Below are 15,667 nucleotides of genomic sequence, written 5' to 3'. Positions count from 1 at the left end.
CAGCTCAAAATCATTGAAATGTGTGAATGTTATACATTTTCCACAACTATGAAAGTATTTATACTGTAAAAAAATTTGTTAAGACAGCTAGAGGCAGAGAAAAAGATAGATAGATAGATAGATACACACACACACACACACACACACACACACACACACACACACACACACACAGAGAGAGAGAGAGAGAGAGAGAGAGAGAGAGAGAGAGAGAGAGATAAGAGATAAGATAACAGAGGATTATTGTAAGTAGTGAATAACATTTAACAATTTTAAGAATAATGATACAACCTGCCTGAGGCCATGGTACATACACAGCCAGAAAAGCAGCAATGCACACAGGAAACTAGCCTGTAGAACAGCATCCAGCATTCCTGGTAACCAGGAATTGACTAAGAATGTCATAGGAAAAATAGGATCTGAAAAAATAAAAATGAATACTTTCAGACATTTAAATATGAACTCTATGCTATTACAACAAAATATTAAGCTATTTAGGATAATAACTGGACAGGAATTGATAACATAATAAAAAAATAAATAAAAAACAACAATGTTTGCAAAGTATCAAGACAATAAAAAAATTTTGTAAACTGCATTTGAGAATAATTTACTACACCAGCAGGTTTCTACTGTTTTAGTAAATTTCTCTCTTTCCATTTGTGCCCCAGTTTATCTCTATAAATTTTCTTCCATCACCCATAGCCTCTCTTCCCACATCTTTATTTTGCAGGTGAAATGTTACCTGAAACTGTTTTTCCAATTTTCTGTCTATTACAGCAGATATTATATTTATAGCAAAAAGAAATTATCGGGTAATCAGTTGGTAATTTTTATGTAGAACACGGACAAGTGTTTTAACAACTAAAATAATGGCAACAGGAAAAATAAACCTCTAGAGGAAATTGAAATGCACATAGTTTAAATTTCACAATTTAGTGTTTAAGTACCTAATTTAGTTTATAATTAACTTAACAACAGTAATTATTTTACATATACTGCTAGATACTGGCATTTGGCAGAGTTATTCACTTACTTATGATATCCATTCTTATGGACATAAATATATCTTGCATGCTTCCTAATGTCATCTACCTATTTTTCATATTGTCTGCTTGTGTCTGTGTATGTGCGGATGGATATGTGTGTGTGTGTGTGCGAGTGTATACCTGTCCTTTTTTCCCCCTAAGGTAAGTCTTTCCGCTCCCGGGATTGGAATGACTCCTTACCCTCTTCCTTAAAACCCACATCCTTTCGTCTTTCCCTCTCCCTCCATCTTTCCTGATGAGGCAACAGTTTGTTGCGAAAGCTTGAATTTTGTGTGTATGTTTGTGTTTGTTTGTGTGTCTATCGACCTGCCAGCACTTTCGTTCGGTAAGTCACATCATCTGTGTTTTTAGATATATTTTTCCCACGTGGAATGTTTCCCTCTATTATATTCATATGGTTATCAGCTAGACATGGCTGGGCATGTGAGCTGCCCATGGGCACTGTGCGCATGTGTATTGCTTTTATGCAACATCTCATCACTTAAGGCTTTGTATATCAATTACTAGGTTGTAAAAGAGATTTCCCCCCCCCCCTCCCCCCCTACACAGTGTAACCCCACACAGCGAGCATAATTCATTCCAGAATCTAAACATAGTGCAAAACACCTATTAAGCAAATCAATTTATCCCGTATAAATCAATGTAAAATGCAAAATTTGTTCCGTGCAGAAAGAGTACTAGAAGTTTTATCTTATTCATGCCATTTATTCAAGAAAATTATACATACAGTATTATGTACTTTATTATTGACAGTACATAACTAATGTTTCTGACAATGCTTCAACACTTGACAAAAACGCAAAACAGCATTATCGCCAAATACATTTGTAGGAAGGATAGCCACTGCTTTATTGGGGTGATGTTTTTCTTTGTACAATGCAACTGATAGCCATGCTTTCAGCGTTTCTCTTGTTGCACAACAAGACTGCTGCTTTGCTATTATTGCTGCCTCCTCCTCCTCCTCCTCCTCCTCCTGTGAAGAACTCCTCTCCACAACTTCCTGCTGTGAAACACACTGCAACTCCATAAGTTCTTCAGTGGTCATTTCTTGGCTGTGATCTCCCACAAGCTCATCACCATCACTGTTATCGAACTCTAGTCTCATACTCTTGGCCAAAGACACTCGTTGACTACAGGCTCCACAGGTGCAGACTCAAATGACTCAGAGTCACATTCAACAATGCACTCCGACCAAAGCTTCTTCCAAGTTCTCTTGGTAACCCCTTCCCAAGCCTTTCTGATCATCTTGGTGCAGTCAATGGTGTTGAAGTGACATTTCCAAAACTCTCTGAGAGAGAGATTGATAGCTACAGTCACCTCAAAGCAATGCTCAAACAACACTTTAGTGTATACCTTCTTAAAGTTAGAAATAAGCTGCTAGTCCATAGGCTTGAATAATGGAGTAGTGTTGGAAGGCACAATTGGATCTTGATGAATTGAAATTCTTCAAGGAGGCGGTCTTGTAGGCCTGGAGAATGGTCAGGAGCATTGTTCGGAACGAACGAAATGTGGAGGGGCAGATTCATGTCAAGCAAACATTTTTTCACTGACTGATCATTGATCAAATTACAAAAAAAGATCGTGTGTCATCCAAGCCTTGTTGTTGGACTTCTACATCACATTTAACCTGCTCTTCTGGTCTTTGCACTTCTTGAAGGCTCATGGAGTTTCTGAATGGTAAACAAGCAGCAGTTTAGTTTTCAAAACGCCACTTGCATTGGCACAAAATAGCAGTGTGCGATGGTCTTTCATTGGCTTGTGCCCGGGCAATGCATTCTCCTCTGCTGTCATATACGGGTATGCTTTGGCACCTATTTCCAGAATAGACCTATCTCATCATGATTAAAAACCTGTTGCGGCAGATAACCCTGAAAATCTAAAAGCATCTTGAAGTTGCTGATAAAGTTCACTGCTGCCTTTGTGTCGAAGATGGCTGCCTCACTGTGCCTCATAATGCTGTGGATGCTGGATCTTCTCTTAAACTTTTTGAACCATCCACAGCTTCCCTTAAACACTTCTTTGGCCTCTGATGATCCTAGTGTATTCTTAATGAGGTTGGTGAAAATCATTCTCACCTTCTCACAAGTGATGTTCTGGTTAATAGTGTCGCCTTGCAATTGCTTTTCATTTATCCATATAAGCGGCAACCTTTCAACATCATCCAGAATATGAAACCATTGTTTTGATACTCTTGTCACTCGCTTAGAAGCATATATCTCCTTAATCTTGCCCTTGTTCTTTAGGACAGTGCAAATAGTTGATGAAGGTCGATTGTATGTGTGTGCTAAATCAGTAAAGCTCACACCATGTTTGCGTTTTTCGTTTTTTTCCCCCTTATGGTCATCATCTTACGACTTTATAATTGGGAACGTTTCTATGAAGGTTATTAAAATTTGAACATAAAAAAACTGTGAGAACACAAGTTTAGAAAAATGATTGATCAAAAGCTGCTCTAAGATGGTAGCAGAAAGGGTGCTAAACCCAGACTGCAGTATGTACTAAAGATATTGTCCATATGCTCTTGCTGGCAATGACAGGTGTTCATATTCTTGAATGTTTCCCCTACCATGCACAAACGGCTGGTAGTGTCACACTAAATCGTCATCACACTTTATGTGAAACTTTGCTCATTAAGTGAGTAATTTTTTTAACATTTGTTTTGTTCATTATGCGAACTGTGTGTTCTGGGAGGCACTCGTTAAGTGAGGTTCCACTGTATTTCACAGTGAATGAAATTTTACTTTTGATTTTTTTTCCCTCTGCAACCAGCTCATAGTTCAATGTTCCACTTTCTTTTGAGCATGAATGTATTCTTGCAATACACTAGCAAACAACAGAAAATTAGTTGACTATCTGCACTCTGACAGAGTGACAGAGAAGGAAATAAAGGATAACCTTTTCACTGTGTAATGCCCTAATGAAATTCCAAATTGTTGTTCAGTTCAGGTGAGAAAGGGGGAAGAAAATGAAATACTGCTCGCATTAACAGCACAGATGTAAAGTAATACGCAAAGAACACATCCTTTTTTAATTAAACCTCTACTAACTTAATACATGCCATATTAATGAGAGGTATTACGTTTGGAGCTGGCTTACTACTTAAGGAAAAGAAAGCAACATCTCCTTGTATCACTCTACTTTTGCCTTTAAATGTTTTATCACTTGCATCTTGATGTTTGAAATGTTATTGTTCATCAAGTGCATTGCTCCCGTGTGTTAAACGCCAGTAGGACTACTCAGAAGATTTGATTTCGTTAATTTCAACAACTGTGGAAACTGTTCTCGGAGGAAGTTCTTGTAAAACATTTCAATATTTCCTGCAGTGTGTAACTTGCCCATGAGCACACGATTACACTGAAAATCAGTTAACTTCAACTGAATTCAGGAATCACACTTTCAACGTCCATTGTATAAGGAGTTGCAAACAACCACTGACATCAAGTTCAAACTGGTTTGAGTCACTAAAATTACAATCAAGGTTTTGTAACAAACTCATCAAAATGTTCACTCAATGTCTGTTTTTCAAGATTAATTTCATTTCAAGATTAATTTCATTTATAATTAGTGCAACTTTATAATTATTATTTATAATTAGTGCAACTTTTGAAAAGTGCACAAATGACCTTTCTGAAAGTTGTTTTACCCACAACAGTAATTTTCTTTTAAAACTCAAAGCTAATGTCAAAAACATCAGTAATTAGTTTATGTGTACCATGCAAAGTTGTACCTGCGACATTCAGTTGCTTTGTAAGGACATCTAGAAAAGCAAACTTTAATATCCACTGCAGATGATCAAACTCTTTTATTGGCATTCTTTTTATGTCTATGAACAACCTATGTCTTTACGCAAGTTGGGAAAAAATATTCTAAAACTGCATCTGGACACAACCATTCTACTCATACGGCACATCACTATAATCACACCCCAGCTTGCCAGGAAAGAGATAAACTGCCAATGTCCCAAACCACGTGATCTCAATTTTATTAACTGTTTTACAACAATGTACATGACACCACATATTTTGGCACATTTTGCCAGCCAATTAAAGCAAACGTTTTGAGATTGGGTTGCAAAGTGATACTGCAAGCTGACAGTACGAGTGAAAGAAAGTGGATCTTTAACCAAATCAGCATAATTAAATGCATGTTTAAGTCTGAAAGTGAGACCCTCAGACAATACAGATAATTCAGCAGGAGAGAAACCCTTAGGTAAGTATTTCCTGCTGGATACCCACTTATTTCTTATCAAAGCAATGACAGCAGACTTTCAACCAATCATTACAGGAGTTTCATCTATTGCAATCACTGAAGTTTTTCCCATTATTGCTCATATTTGTAGATAATGTTTCCTAAGCAAGAATATATGTTGCCAACCAACGATGTAATGTGCTTTGACACTAAATCAATAAATGAAAGAGGAACTGTTTTGAAAACTGTAAGTATCATGGACACAAGATTATTGTGGCAGCAACAAAGCACTCCTAAACAAACTCTCCATTGCTGGCACTGTGCTTCTTCCACGCCAATAAAATAGGAATTCAAAACTAACACTGAGGGCCAATTTGCATTTCCAAAGAATATACTTCTTCCGACTTTGGCTTGAAGCACAGGGATTTACCCAATTTTTGTTTTGAGGGACTTCACCTAAGTCTCAGCCATTTTCTTCTCATCAATTGTGTCCTACTATGAATACCAAAGAGACTTCGACACTGACAACTCTAATAACATGAAGAAAATAGGTCTGTATTGCCATGCATGTATTATTAACAAACAAGCGATGTTGGCAGAGAAAAGATAGACTGCTACTTACAGTGAAATTGACATGTTAAGTTGCAGACAGGCACACTTACAATACACTTACACATTAGAAAGAATGGCATTCTGGTCTGAGCTGCTGGAGATCACGACCATGTGCACGAGATGTGCTTGCTTGATGGATGAATGTGTATGTGATTCTCTTTCTTTTTCTTATAAAGGATGTGGCCGAAAGCTAATGTGTGTCACTTAATTGTGCCTGTCTGCAACTTAAAGTGTCATCTTTACAGTCAGTGGCAACCCATTGTTTCCTTACGTTATTGATATTCCAAACTGGAGTTTCCATTGTTTGAGGTTATCACAGAAGTGGAGGAGGAGGAGCTACTTGCTGACAATGACCAATCCCCACAGGCAAGCAGTGTGGGTATTCACAGGCGCCCACACGTGCATAGCACACGTGCCTATCTGTGGTCTGGATTCTTTCTTGTCTTGAGGAAGCCAGCAAAGAATTTTCTTAGTCACTTTGACTGCACGTCCTCATTCTCTCAATTTGATGGCACTGACCTTTTGAATTATTCCTAATATATTACTCAAATTTATAATAGTGTACACAGCTAAATTCCTTATCTCACTGTCATAACTTAGAATTTGTAGTACGCACTTATAGACTCCATTTCAGTCACAATGGGAATGTGGCACCAACCTTCCAGACAAATTTAAAGGCCTTTTTATTCTCATTTATTTCTTATGCTTTACATCTGATCCTGTTTTTGTTTGTTTACATCAGGAGATATACAGTGCTGGTGAGAATTACTGAACCATTAGTTGTAAACCTCACTACTGATTTTTTTCTTCTTCATATATTTTCTTTTTTCATTGTGAAAGGATAGTTATGAAATTCTGAAGGCTACAGATTCAAGAGCACTGATTAATTTAGGAGATTGACAGCCTCACTGCTGCTGTTTTTATACTGGTGCCTGGTAAATATACACACCTCTTCTGTTCTCAAATATTGTTATGTTCATTTCTTGCTTCAGTTTTGAATTATACTCAGAGCATAATCTAACTTACATATTTACATCACTCTGAAAAATCATGATGAATTCAAGTCATAAAAAGAATTATGGCTTACCATTATAAAACAACAGAAGGGGCAGAAGAATTGACATCCATTTCTGTTCTATCGACCAATCAAAGACTGGGAATGCCCGAAGAGAATGAGCAAACCAACACTGCAACACAAAAAAATTAAACTTTGCAATACATACTTGAATTTATAAAATGCAACAAACATATGTACTACTAACAATTTTCTTGTAGTGGCCATTTTTTGCAGCAGCAATATAATTTGTATCAATTAAAATGCCTCTGCATGCTGAAAATCAATGTTTAGTGGCCCAAATTATTTTGCCTTTATTGCTTGTCTTGGAATGTTAAACTATCTTTTTTGTACTGATGTTGATTTTCGATTATTATGTAAATTTTTTAAAATCTGAAATCAATGTCTGTAAACCAACATAATGTAAAATTTCAGGACATCCATTAATGATGCTATGTGATGTCTGGGTGATTAAATACATTCATTCACAGCATGCTAAAGATGTGCTTAATGATGCAAAAAAGTACTATTGTTTGTACAAAGTGAAAAAATCCAATGATTTTTAAAATGGTAAGATGCAACTCATGAAGAAAAGCACAGGAATTAATGATTCCTTTAACTTAATTGCACCCCCCAGAATCCTTCAATTAGTCTTTACAAATACCCACTTAACCATACGTTAAGAGAACTTAAAAATCCATTAAATAACTTAAGGTATGGTTGCAGAGACACAAAATATGACAAAAATCTGTACATCTGTACTGTGAAAACCACAGTGGCAGAAGGTACTTGTAGGTATATTAGGGCTCTGTGTTGCATTCACATGTGGAAAAATTACTGTTAAAATGCCTCTGAATGTTCTATAATTAATCTAATATTGTCCTCATAATCCCTACGGTAGTGATCTATATGGGGTTGTAGGATACTCTTAGAGTTGTTCCAGTTCTTGAAACTTTGTAAGTAGAGTTTCTGAGGATAGTTTGCATCTGTCTTAAAGTGCCTGACACTTCAGTTTCTTCCGAATCCTTGAGACACTCTCCTATGGATCAAACAAACTTGTGAATATTTGTGCTGTCCTGCTCTGTGTAAGTCTGATATCCTCTGTTAGTTCTATTTGGTATGGGCACCACATACTTGAGCATTATTCTATGATTGTCTGCGATCTCCTCTGTAGCCATTTCCATAGTAATCCACCAATAAACTGAAGTCAGTCATCCATTTCACCTACCACTGATGCTATGTGATGGTTACATTTCACAAACACAATGTGTTACACCTACATATTTGTATGAATTGACTCATTCCAACTGTGACTCATTGATACTGCAGCCATGTAGTACACAATTTTACATTTTTCAACATTTAAAGCAAGTTGTCAATCTTTGCAGCATTCAAACACTGATTTAGATCTGACTGAATATTTGTGCAGCTTTTTTCAGACAGTACTTCATTACAAGTAATTGCATCATCAGCAAAAAGTCTGAGGTTACTGTTAATATTGCCAGCAAAGTTATTAACATACAACATGAACAGAAAGGGTTCCAACAAAATTCCCTGGAGGACACGCAAACTTACTCCTTTGTCTGTCAATGGCACTCCACCCATGTTAACTTGATGCATCCTCCATACCAAAAAATCCTCAACTCAATCACGAATTACACCTGATACCTCAATATGATTGTAATTTTGATAATAAGCATAGACGTGGAACTGAATCAAGTAGTTTTGGAAACAGAGAACTACTGCATTTACATAACTGCCTTGATCCATCAATGGCTTTTAGGATTCATGTGAGAAAAGTGCGAGTTGTGTTTCACTTGATTGATGTTTTCAGTATCTATTCTGGTTGGCTTGGAGGAAGTCATTCTGTTTGAGATAATTCATTACATTTCAGCTCACAAATGTTCTACGATCCTTCAACAAATGGATGTCAAAGAGATTGGATGGCTGATTACAGATCACTTCTGCTATCCTTCTTGTGGATGAGTGCGATCTGTGCTTCCTTCCAACTAATGAGCACTCCCCTGCCCCAAGGCATCTACAGTAGATTAAAGTTAAAAGAGAGGCTAACTCAGCTGTAAATTCGGTATGGGATTGATAGGAATTTCATCTCTTTCTAGAGCTTTGTTCAGTTTTCACTTTTCCTTAACACCACTGACACTAACACCTGTATCACTCATCTTTGTAGTAGTATGAGAATTAAAATGAGGCAATACCCACAGATTTTCATTTGTAAAGGAATGTTTGAATCTGAGTTAAGCTTTTCTGCTTTTGCTCTGTTACCCTCAATTTGTTCCTGTCTCATCCATGACTGTCTTGACCATTAACAGCCTTAACTTATGACCAGAATTTCTTTTGAATTTGTGAGAGATCTGTCAATAACATACTGCTACAGTAGTTGTACATGGCTTCATGCATTGTCCTCTTGATAGGCAAATGCGTTTCATTCAGCAACTCTCTTCCTACAGACCTATGCTTTGTTTTACACCTATTATGCAGTAGTCTCTGTCTCTTTAGAAGTTTCTTTACAGCAACTGTATACTATGGAGGGTCCGTCCCATCACGACTTGTAGATGATACTTACCATGTTATATGCCTCAACGGAGTGTGTTCTGCATATTTTTCACACTGTTAATATTCTATTGGCATGCTGATCTCTGATTATTTTGTTAGTGATAGTGTGTAACATTTATATGTTTTAAAGCATCTGTCATCTGTTAGGTCTTTTATGTCCAAGAAGAGTAGGACTGCTAATTCTTGTCTTTTCATTAATTACATGTTACTGCTCAACTATCATGATCAGTTTTTGATTATTATTTATTCTGAAGAAAAGTCACATTTGTTATTAAGTTTGTTTGCATGCAATTGCAGTCACAAAGACTGTCTGTGGTTATGTGAAAATGAAGATTTAAATGTCATGTATGTTTTGTTCCAAATTCAAGGTACTTATAGGCCTTGTATGTTGCATTTGTAGCACATTGGGTCCCGGGCAACATGTCTTTATAACATGTTGGTTATATTGTATGCAACAGATATGTTAAAATTAATCTGCTTACATGCATACCACTGAAAGAGGCTCTGGGATGTGGGTAGAAATCAAGGCTATACATTTTGTTTAAGTAAAATATAATGAAATGACTTTAATACTGTGAAATATTGAAATGCTAATATTAATTATATTACAACTTAACAAACATATTTTAAAAGTTTGTGTGAAGACAATCTTTAATAGAGTAAAAGACATCACCCACAAGAAAGTCCTGTAACACACCGAATTTCCTGAAATAAGTCATTTTCTTGAGCATGACAGTTCTTTATTTGAAATAAATACTTTTCTTTCATTTCATCTATGATTAGCTAATTTTGCCTCCTAGGGGATTATCACTCAATTACACACATAAATTATAACCTTTTCTCATAATATGAGACACCATTACATATTGTTCTTTCTAGACTTCTGTGAGGATCATGATGTGCTGTAAGTGTATAAAGTAATTTTTGTGTAATTTAACATGATAATTCTGAAGAAGGCAAAATAAGCTAATTGCAAATGAAATGAAACTAACTGCTTATTTCAAATGAGTAAACAGCTTCACTGCATGAAAATTACTTCTTTTAAGAAACTGAATGTTGCTGAACTCTACCACATCAACAAAAACACATTTAGTATGCTCTGGCAGATTTCTGAGTGTGTTCACATGTCTGAATATATTTCATACACCAATGTCAAGCTCCTAGAGTATTTGGAGAGGTTGTATTTGGTCCTAATATTACAGCAATACTCTGACCTGTGCTACACCATTTTATGCAAATCCAGAGTTACATGATTCATCCATTAGAGTGCCACGCATCTCTATTCCCTCACTCTGCCCACACAGCGTTTGGCTTATGACAGGTTTGGACAAACTTTGAATGGAGCTGGATAGGTAGATTTTAACTATGTCATCCAAACAAAGCAGAGCTGATTTCTGCTTCAAACAAGAAAAGAAAATCATTCTTTTGAAAGAAGACTTAATATAACCAAAGAGTTTAACAACAAAAATTGAAATTTGTGAAATGGCAAAGAAGTTTGATGTGCAAGAATCAACAGTCAGAATAAACGTAAATAAAGCAGTTCTCAAAGTTATGACAAATGCTCAATTTCTGACTTCAAGTATCATTAGTAAACATCATAGTGTCGTTGCTCAGAGGAAAACAATGTTAAAATTATGATGTGATAATCAATTAAGAGTGAAAAACTGTCCTGTTGATCAGAATGCTGTATGCTCTCATGCTAAACTGAGCTTTGAGAGACTGAAAGGAATGGCTGGGGAGGCAGACAAAGATGATATGTTTAAAGCTAGGAATGGATGGTTTAGCCCAGTCAAAAGTCATTAAAATTGGCATAGCATTGGAGAAAGTGAAGATGTGGCAAGCGCTGATAAAGAGACTGCAGTACTGTATCCAGAGAAACTCAAGGCAATGATAGAAGAAGGTGGCCATACCAGCCAAACCATATACAGCGTAGATGAAATTGGTCTGTTCTGGAAGCAGATGCCTAAAAAAAGGGAAAACCTTTCTGGGTTATAAAGTCACCAAAGATCGATTGACAGTGCTGGTTGGCACGAATGCAGTTGGTGACTGTACATTAAAACCTCTCTTAATTTATTTCTCAGATAGTCCAACAGCTTTCAAAAAAATATCTGTAGCTGGGCTGCTTGTGGTTTGGAAGTCAAAAGATTTAGCTAAAGCTTGAGTGACAACTTCCCTTTTTGAGGACTGGTTTGGTCATCACTACATACCTGAAGTCGAACGTTACTGCCAGTTAAAACAAATCCCATTTGCAGTGATGCTATTACTCAACTAAACGCCAGGTCATCTTACTGTTAACAATAATTAATTTGGACCCATGTGTGAAATTTGTAATTTTGCTACCAAAAACAACCAGCTTCCTGGAACTGATGGACCAAGGAGTCATTGAACTAGTTAAAGCTTAGTACAAGAGACGACCATCTGCCCTTCTACATGAAGCTATGAGACAAAACAAAAAGTTCTCCGTTAAAAATTTTTGGAAGCAATTCAATGTTTAACATGCCACGAGAATAAATGAACAGTCATGGAATGAAATTTCACAGAAAACTTTAAATGGTGTCTGGAAAAACTGTGAACATTTTTTTCACCACTGAAACCCCGGGGGGGGGGATCAGCACCAGATCCTAACAAATCAATAATGCGATTGAAGAAGTGCTCTATCTTGCCAGACAGTTAAATTTCGAGTGGACGGTGGTGACACTCAAAAACTGATGGATTCATATAATCACGAGCTGAAAATTGAGCTTATAGAACTGCATGAGCAAGAGCAAAACAATGAACAAACTCAGTTCAAGCAAAGGATCAAACTACAGTTGCAAACTTGACACAAGGCCTCGTTTCAACTGAAAAAAGATTATAAATTTTGGAAAAAAAAGACTCCAACAAAATGCACATTTCTGCTCAAAAAGTGGAGAATAAAAAATTTGTTAGCATGCTACAAGGATTTTTTTTGTGAGAAGAACAAAAAATTGATTCATCAGATGACTGTTAGTTTTTATGAAGCTTTCTACATCACAATAACTTTACTTTACATTGTTGCAATGTATAACACCTTGTGTAATATGATTTGCTGTATTGTTGAACATTTTATTAAAAATTTTTCTTCTAAATTACATTGTTCTCTTTAGTCTTTGGTCCCAACTGAACATAATTTGTATGTATTTATATGCAAAATTGAATCATGACTCACATGAATTTGACTTTCAAGGTTATCACTCTGTCCCACCTATCACATAAGTCCAGGGTATTGCTGTATTCTGTATTTACCCGAGTATAAGATGACCTTAAATGTAACATCTTATTTATTTTTTAACATATTCTGTCTAATCTAAATTACAAACTTTTGCTGATGTAAGGTATCTCTCTAAAAGGTTAACATTACACCTATTCTAAACTCACAAAAAGGAATTTTTTACATTAATTTTTGTCTTCAGCACCTGTTCTTTCTTTCTTTTTACTTAGCCTGTCATTTGTGGTATCACTATTTTAAACCATCACTTTAACTGGTCAGATGTGAAACTTACATCTTCATTGTCACAAGTATCTAGCTATCTCGTCCGAATATGTTGTGATTTCTAAGGTTGTGGTTACAATGACACCTGAGAACACCGTCCCCCCCCCCCCCCCCCCCCGAACAAACAGTGGATTTAACTTTTGTACTGGCATGAGAATGCTACAATGTCTCTTGCTTCCGATCATACTGTCAATTCACCATTCCCTAATTGGTTGTGTAGAACCAGCCGCTGCATATCCCTTATTGTTGCCATCACACCTCACGGTGAGCGTCGACAACTTTGCTGCAAGAAATACGTAAGTACCGTATGCTACTGGCCCAATCTAGACTTTTAGCATTTCTGCTATTGTCATATATTTGTCCAATTTCGAAGTCAATTATTGGATTCTGAGTACAAATGATAGAGGAAAACTGCAGTTTAAAGTGGCAGATGTTCATAAAAAGCCCAAGTATACAGTATAGATTCTCTCATGGTTTGCTGCATGGCGAAATCTGCTGCCCAATCTCCACTCCCGTCATCAAAGTTCAGCTTCAAATACTTACATACTGCTGTGCTTGAGCAATATGAAACACAGACTGCAATATCTTCTCTGTGCAGGACATATGTAACAACATAACTAATACACCAATAAAAAGCTATCATGATTCAGTCCAATTCTCGACTTTAGCTCGTACCATGACAGGGTGTATACGCGGACAAGAAAAAAAAAAATTCCCTGATTTCCAGGTTAAAATTATACTTTCTCCCGGGTGAAAATACGTTTTTTCCCTGACAAGTGACAGTATACTTTTTCCTCGAAACTATAAAACTTATCAATCCTTTGAATGGTTATAGTAAAAAACACGTTTTGGAAAGATCTTTGATGTGCAGCATCAACGCTGCATATTTTCGTATTACGAAAGTGTAAATTTAAATTCCCCCAAACACCGCATGTTACTTTCCGAAGCATTGAAATCAAGATTGCAATGCGCTTTTGTAGTCAGTCATAGCTCGTCACGTGATCTCGCCAGCCGATGACAGCAGATCTTCTAGCGTAGGATACGTGATGTAGTCAGCCAATAGCAATATCAAGCCAATAGCAATATCAGTGTTAAGTAGCGTGTACACACAAATAGGAAACGTTAATGGTTTAAATTAACATACACAGCGTTACTACAAGAAAAGCAAAGCTTTCAAATACAATATTGGTCTCCGAGATTAATAAGCTGCAAGAGAAGCTAAGCTTTCACATATAATGTTGATTTTTTTGCGCGTGTTACACTTCAAGGTACAACACACAAATGCGTCAGTAAAATTTTTAATAAAGACAAATGTCTGATCTTCTGAGCTCGAAATTTTTTTAAATGTACGTCGTCAAAGACTTGATTTTTAAATGAGAGTCAAACGCTCTGTGATTTAAGAAATTCATCGTACATTCTCGCACATAATTCATCTTGCATAAAAGGAAATTTGCTCTGAAAGTAACGCTTTTCGAACAACCATTCGAAATATTTTCCCGTGACCTGTTAGAAATAGGTTCGTTTCAGTAGTTGCCAGGGAGTGCCAGAAACGCGTCACTGCGCTTGCACAGCTACGATGATGCAGGAAGCCCGTATGTTCGTAGGTGTAAAACATTAAAAGATCTTACACTGTGTCATAAAAGAAACAAGACATCAGAGGATACTCCAAGAACATCGGAATTTCGTGAACCATACTACAATGCGTAAGTCGGTTTAAAGTGCACATTCGCATGTCCAGATTCAGACGTAAATTTTCTTGAGTACCGGTACTGTATTATCTCATGTTTGCTTCTTTATTATGGGGTAATGCCATACGTGCTTGAAGATGAAAACATGCACTTTTGAAATGCAGCGAACAGTTGAAACTAGCCCATAGTATGAAATTAAACACTTCGTTTCAAATAAATTGACTGCCCTAGCGGAAAAGATTACTAAAAGCCAAATTTCTTTGGCAAACCGACAAAAATAACTTCTTTGTTCTGCAAGAAGATTAATGCCTGACTGACAGAAAGGTGGAGATAAAACCTGAAACTAATAACATATTTTAGCCTTCCGTAATTATGCGAACGTATTTTAATTCATTTGATAGCTCACGGCCATAGATATCCGTTTTGTTTTCGTTTAATGTGAGAGCAATAAATGAAGAGGAAACAGCAAAATCACTAAACGTAAACACGGGTCACGTGGAGACTCCCCACTAGAACTCAGATTGCTCTGTGTCTGTGAATCAGCCCCGGACCTCCGATATTTCCGAACCAGAGCAATATTAGATAGTGGCGCCCAACCACACGTCTGTAGTGAGAAGCGGGAAAAGGTACTTCTCATACGCGACTCAACTGCACACGCACAAGGGCCGGCCCGCAACTGCTCAAACGAATCTAAAGTAAACAGTTGTGACGTAACGCTCATCGGAGACAATTTGTTGTTAGGAAGCACTGCATAGTCTTCCCAAAGCCTTTGACACACTTTGCAGTTGGCAAACGCTTGTATGAGAACTGTGTTTTATTGTGGTATATGGCGTATTTCCTTTGCGACTTACGTTTTCTTTTCGTTTTTTTTTCTCCCGTTCATCTTTTGTTGCTGCAGTATTATACTGCAGAAGCGGGATACAGTAATATCCTTTGTTAGAGTATTGGTTCTTACCCATCAAAATCACAAAAATTTAACTGAAAACTAAAA

At 36.8% G+C, this 15,667-nt stretch overlaps 1 protein-coding gene across 2 annotated transcripts in view; it reads right to left on the bottom strand.

The window, feature by feature from the left end:
• The window catches only part of LOC124777117 (transmembrane protein 181), a 218,266-nt gene that overhangs the window by 39,665 nt on the left and 162,934 nt on the right, over positions 1-15,667 (bottom strand). For both annotated transcript variants that reach the window (XM_047252401.1, XM_047252402.1), the window contains 2 exons: positions 6,937-7,036; positions 292-419 (listed from right to left, as the gene is read on the bottom strand). In XM_047252401.1, coding sequence (XP_047108357.1) covers positions 292-419; positions 6,937-7,036 — 228 coding nt within the window. The remainder of the gene's footprint in view (positions 1-291; positions 420-6,936; positions 7,037-15,667) is intronic.

Source organism: Schistocerca piceifrons, chromosome 2, assembly GCF_021461385.2.
Source record: "Schistocerca piceifrons isolate TAMUIC-IGC-003096 chromosome 2, iqSchPice1.1, whole genome shotgun sequence".
Classification (NCBI taxonomy): domain Eukaryota; kingdom Metazoa; phylum Arthropoda; class Insecta; order Orthoptera; family Acrididae; genus Schistocerca; species Schistocerca piceifrons.
This window is presented reverse-complemented; position numbering and strand designations above follow the sequence as displayed.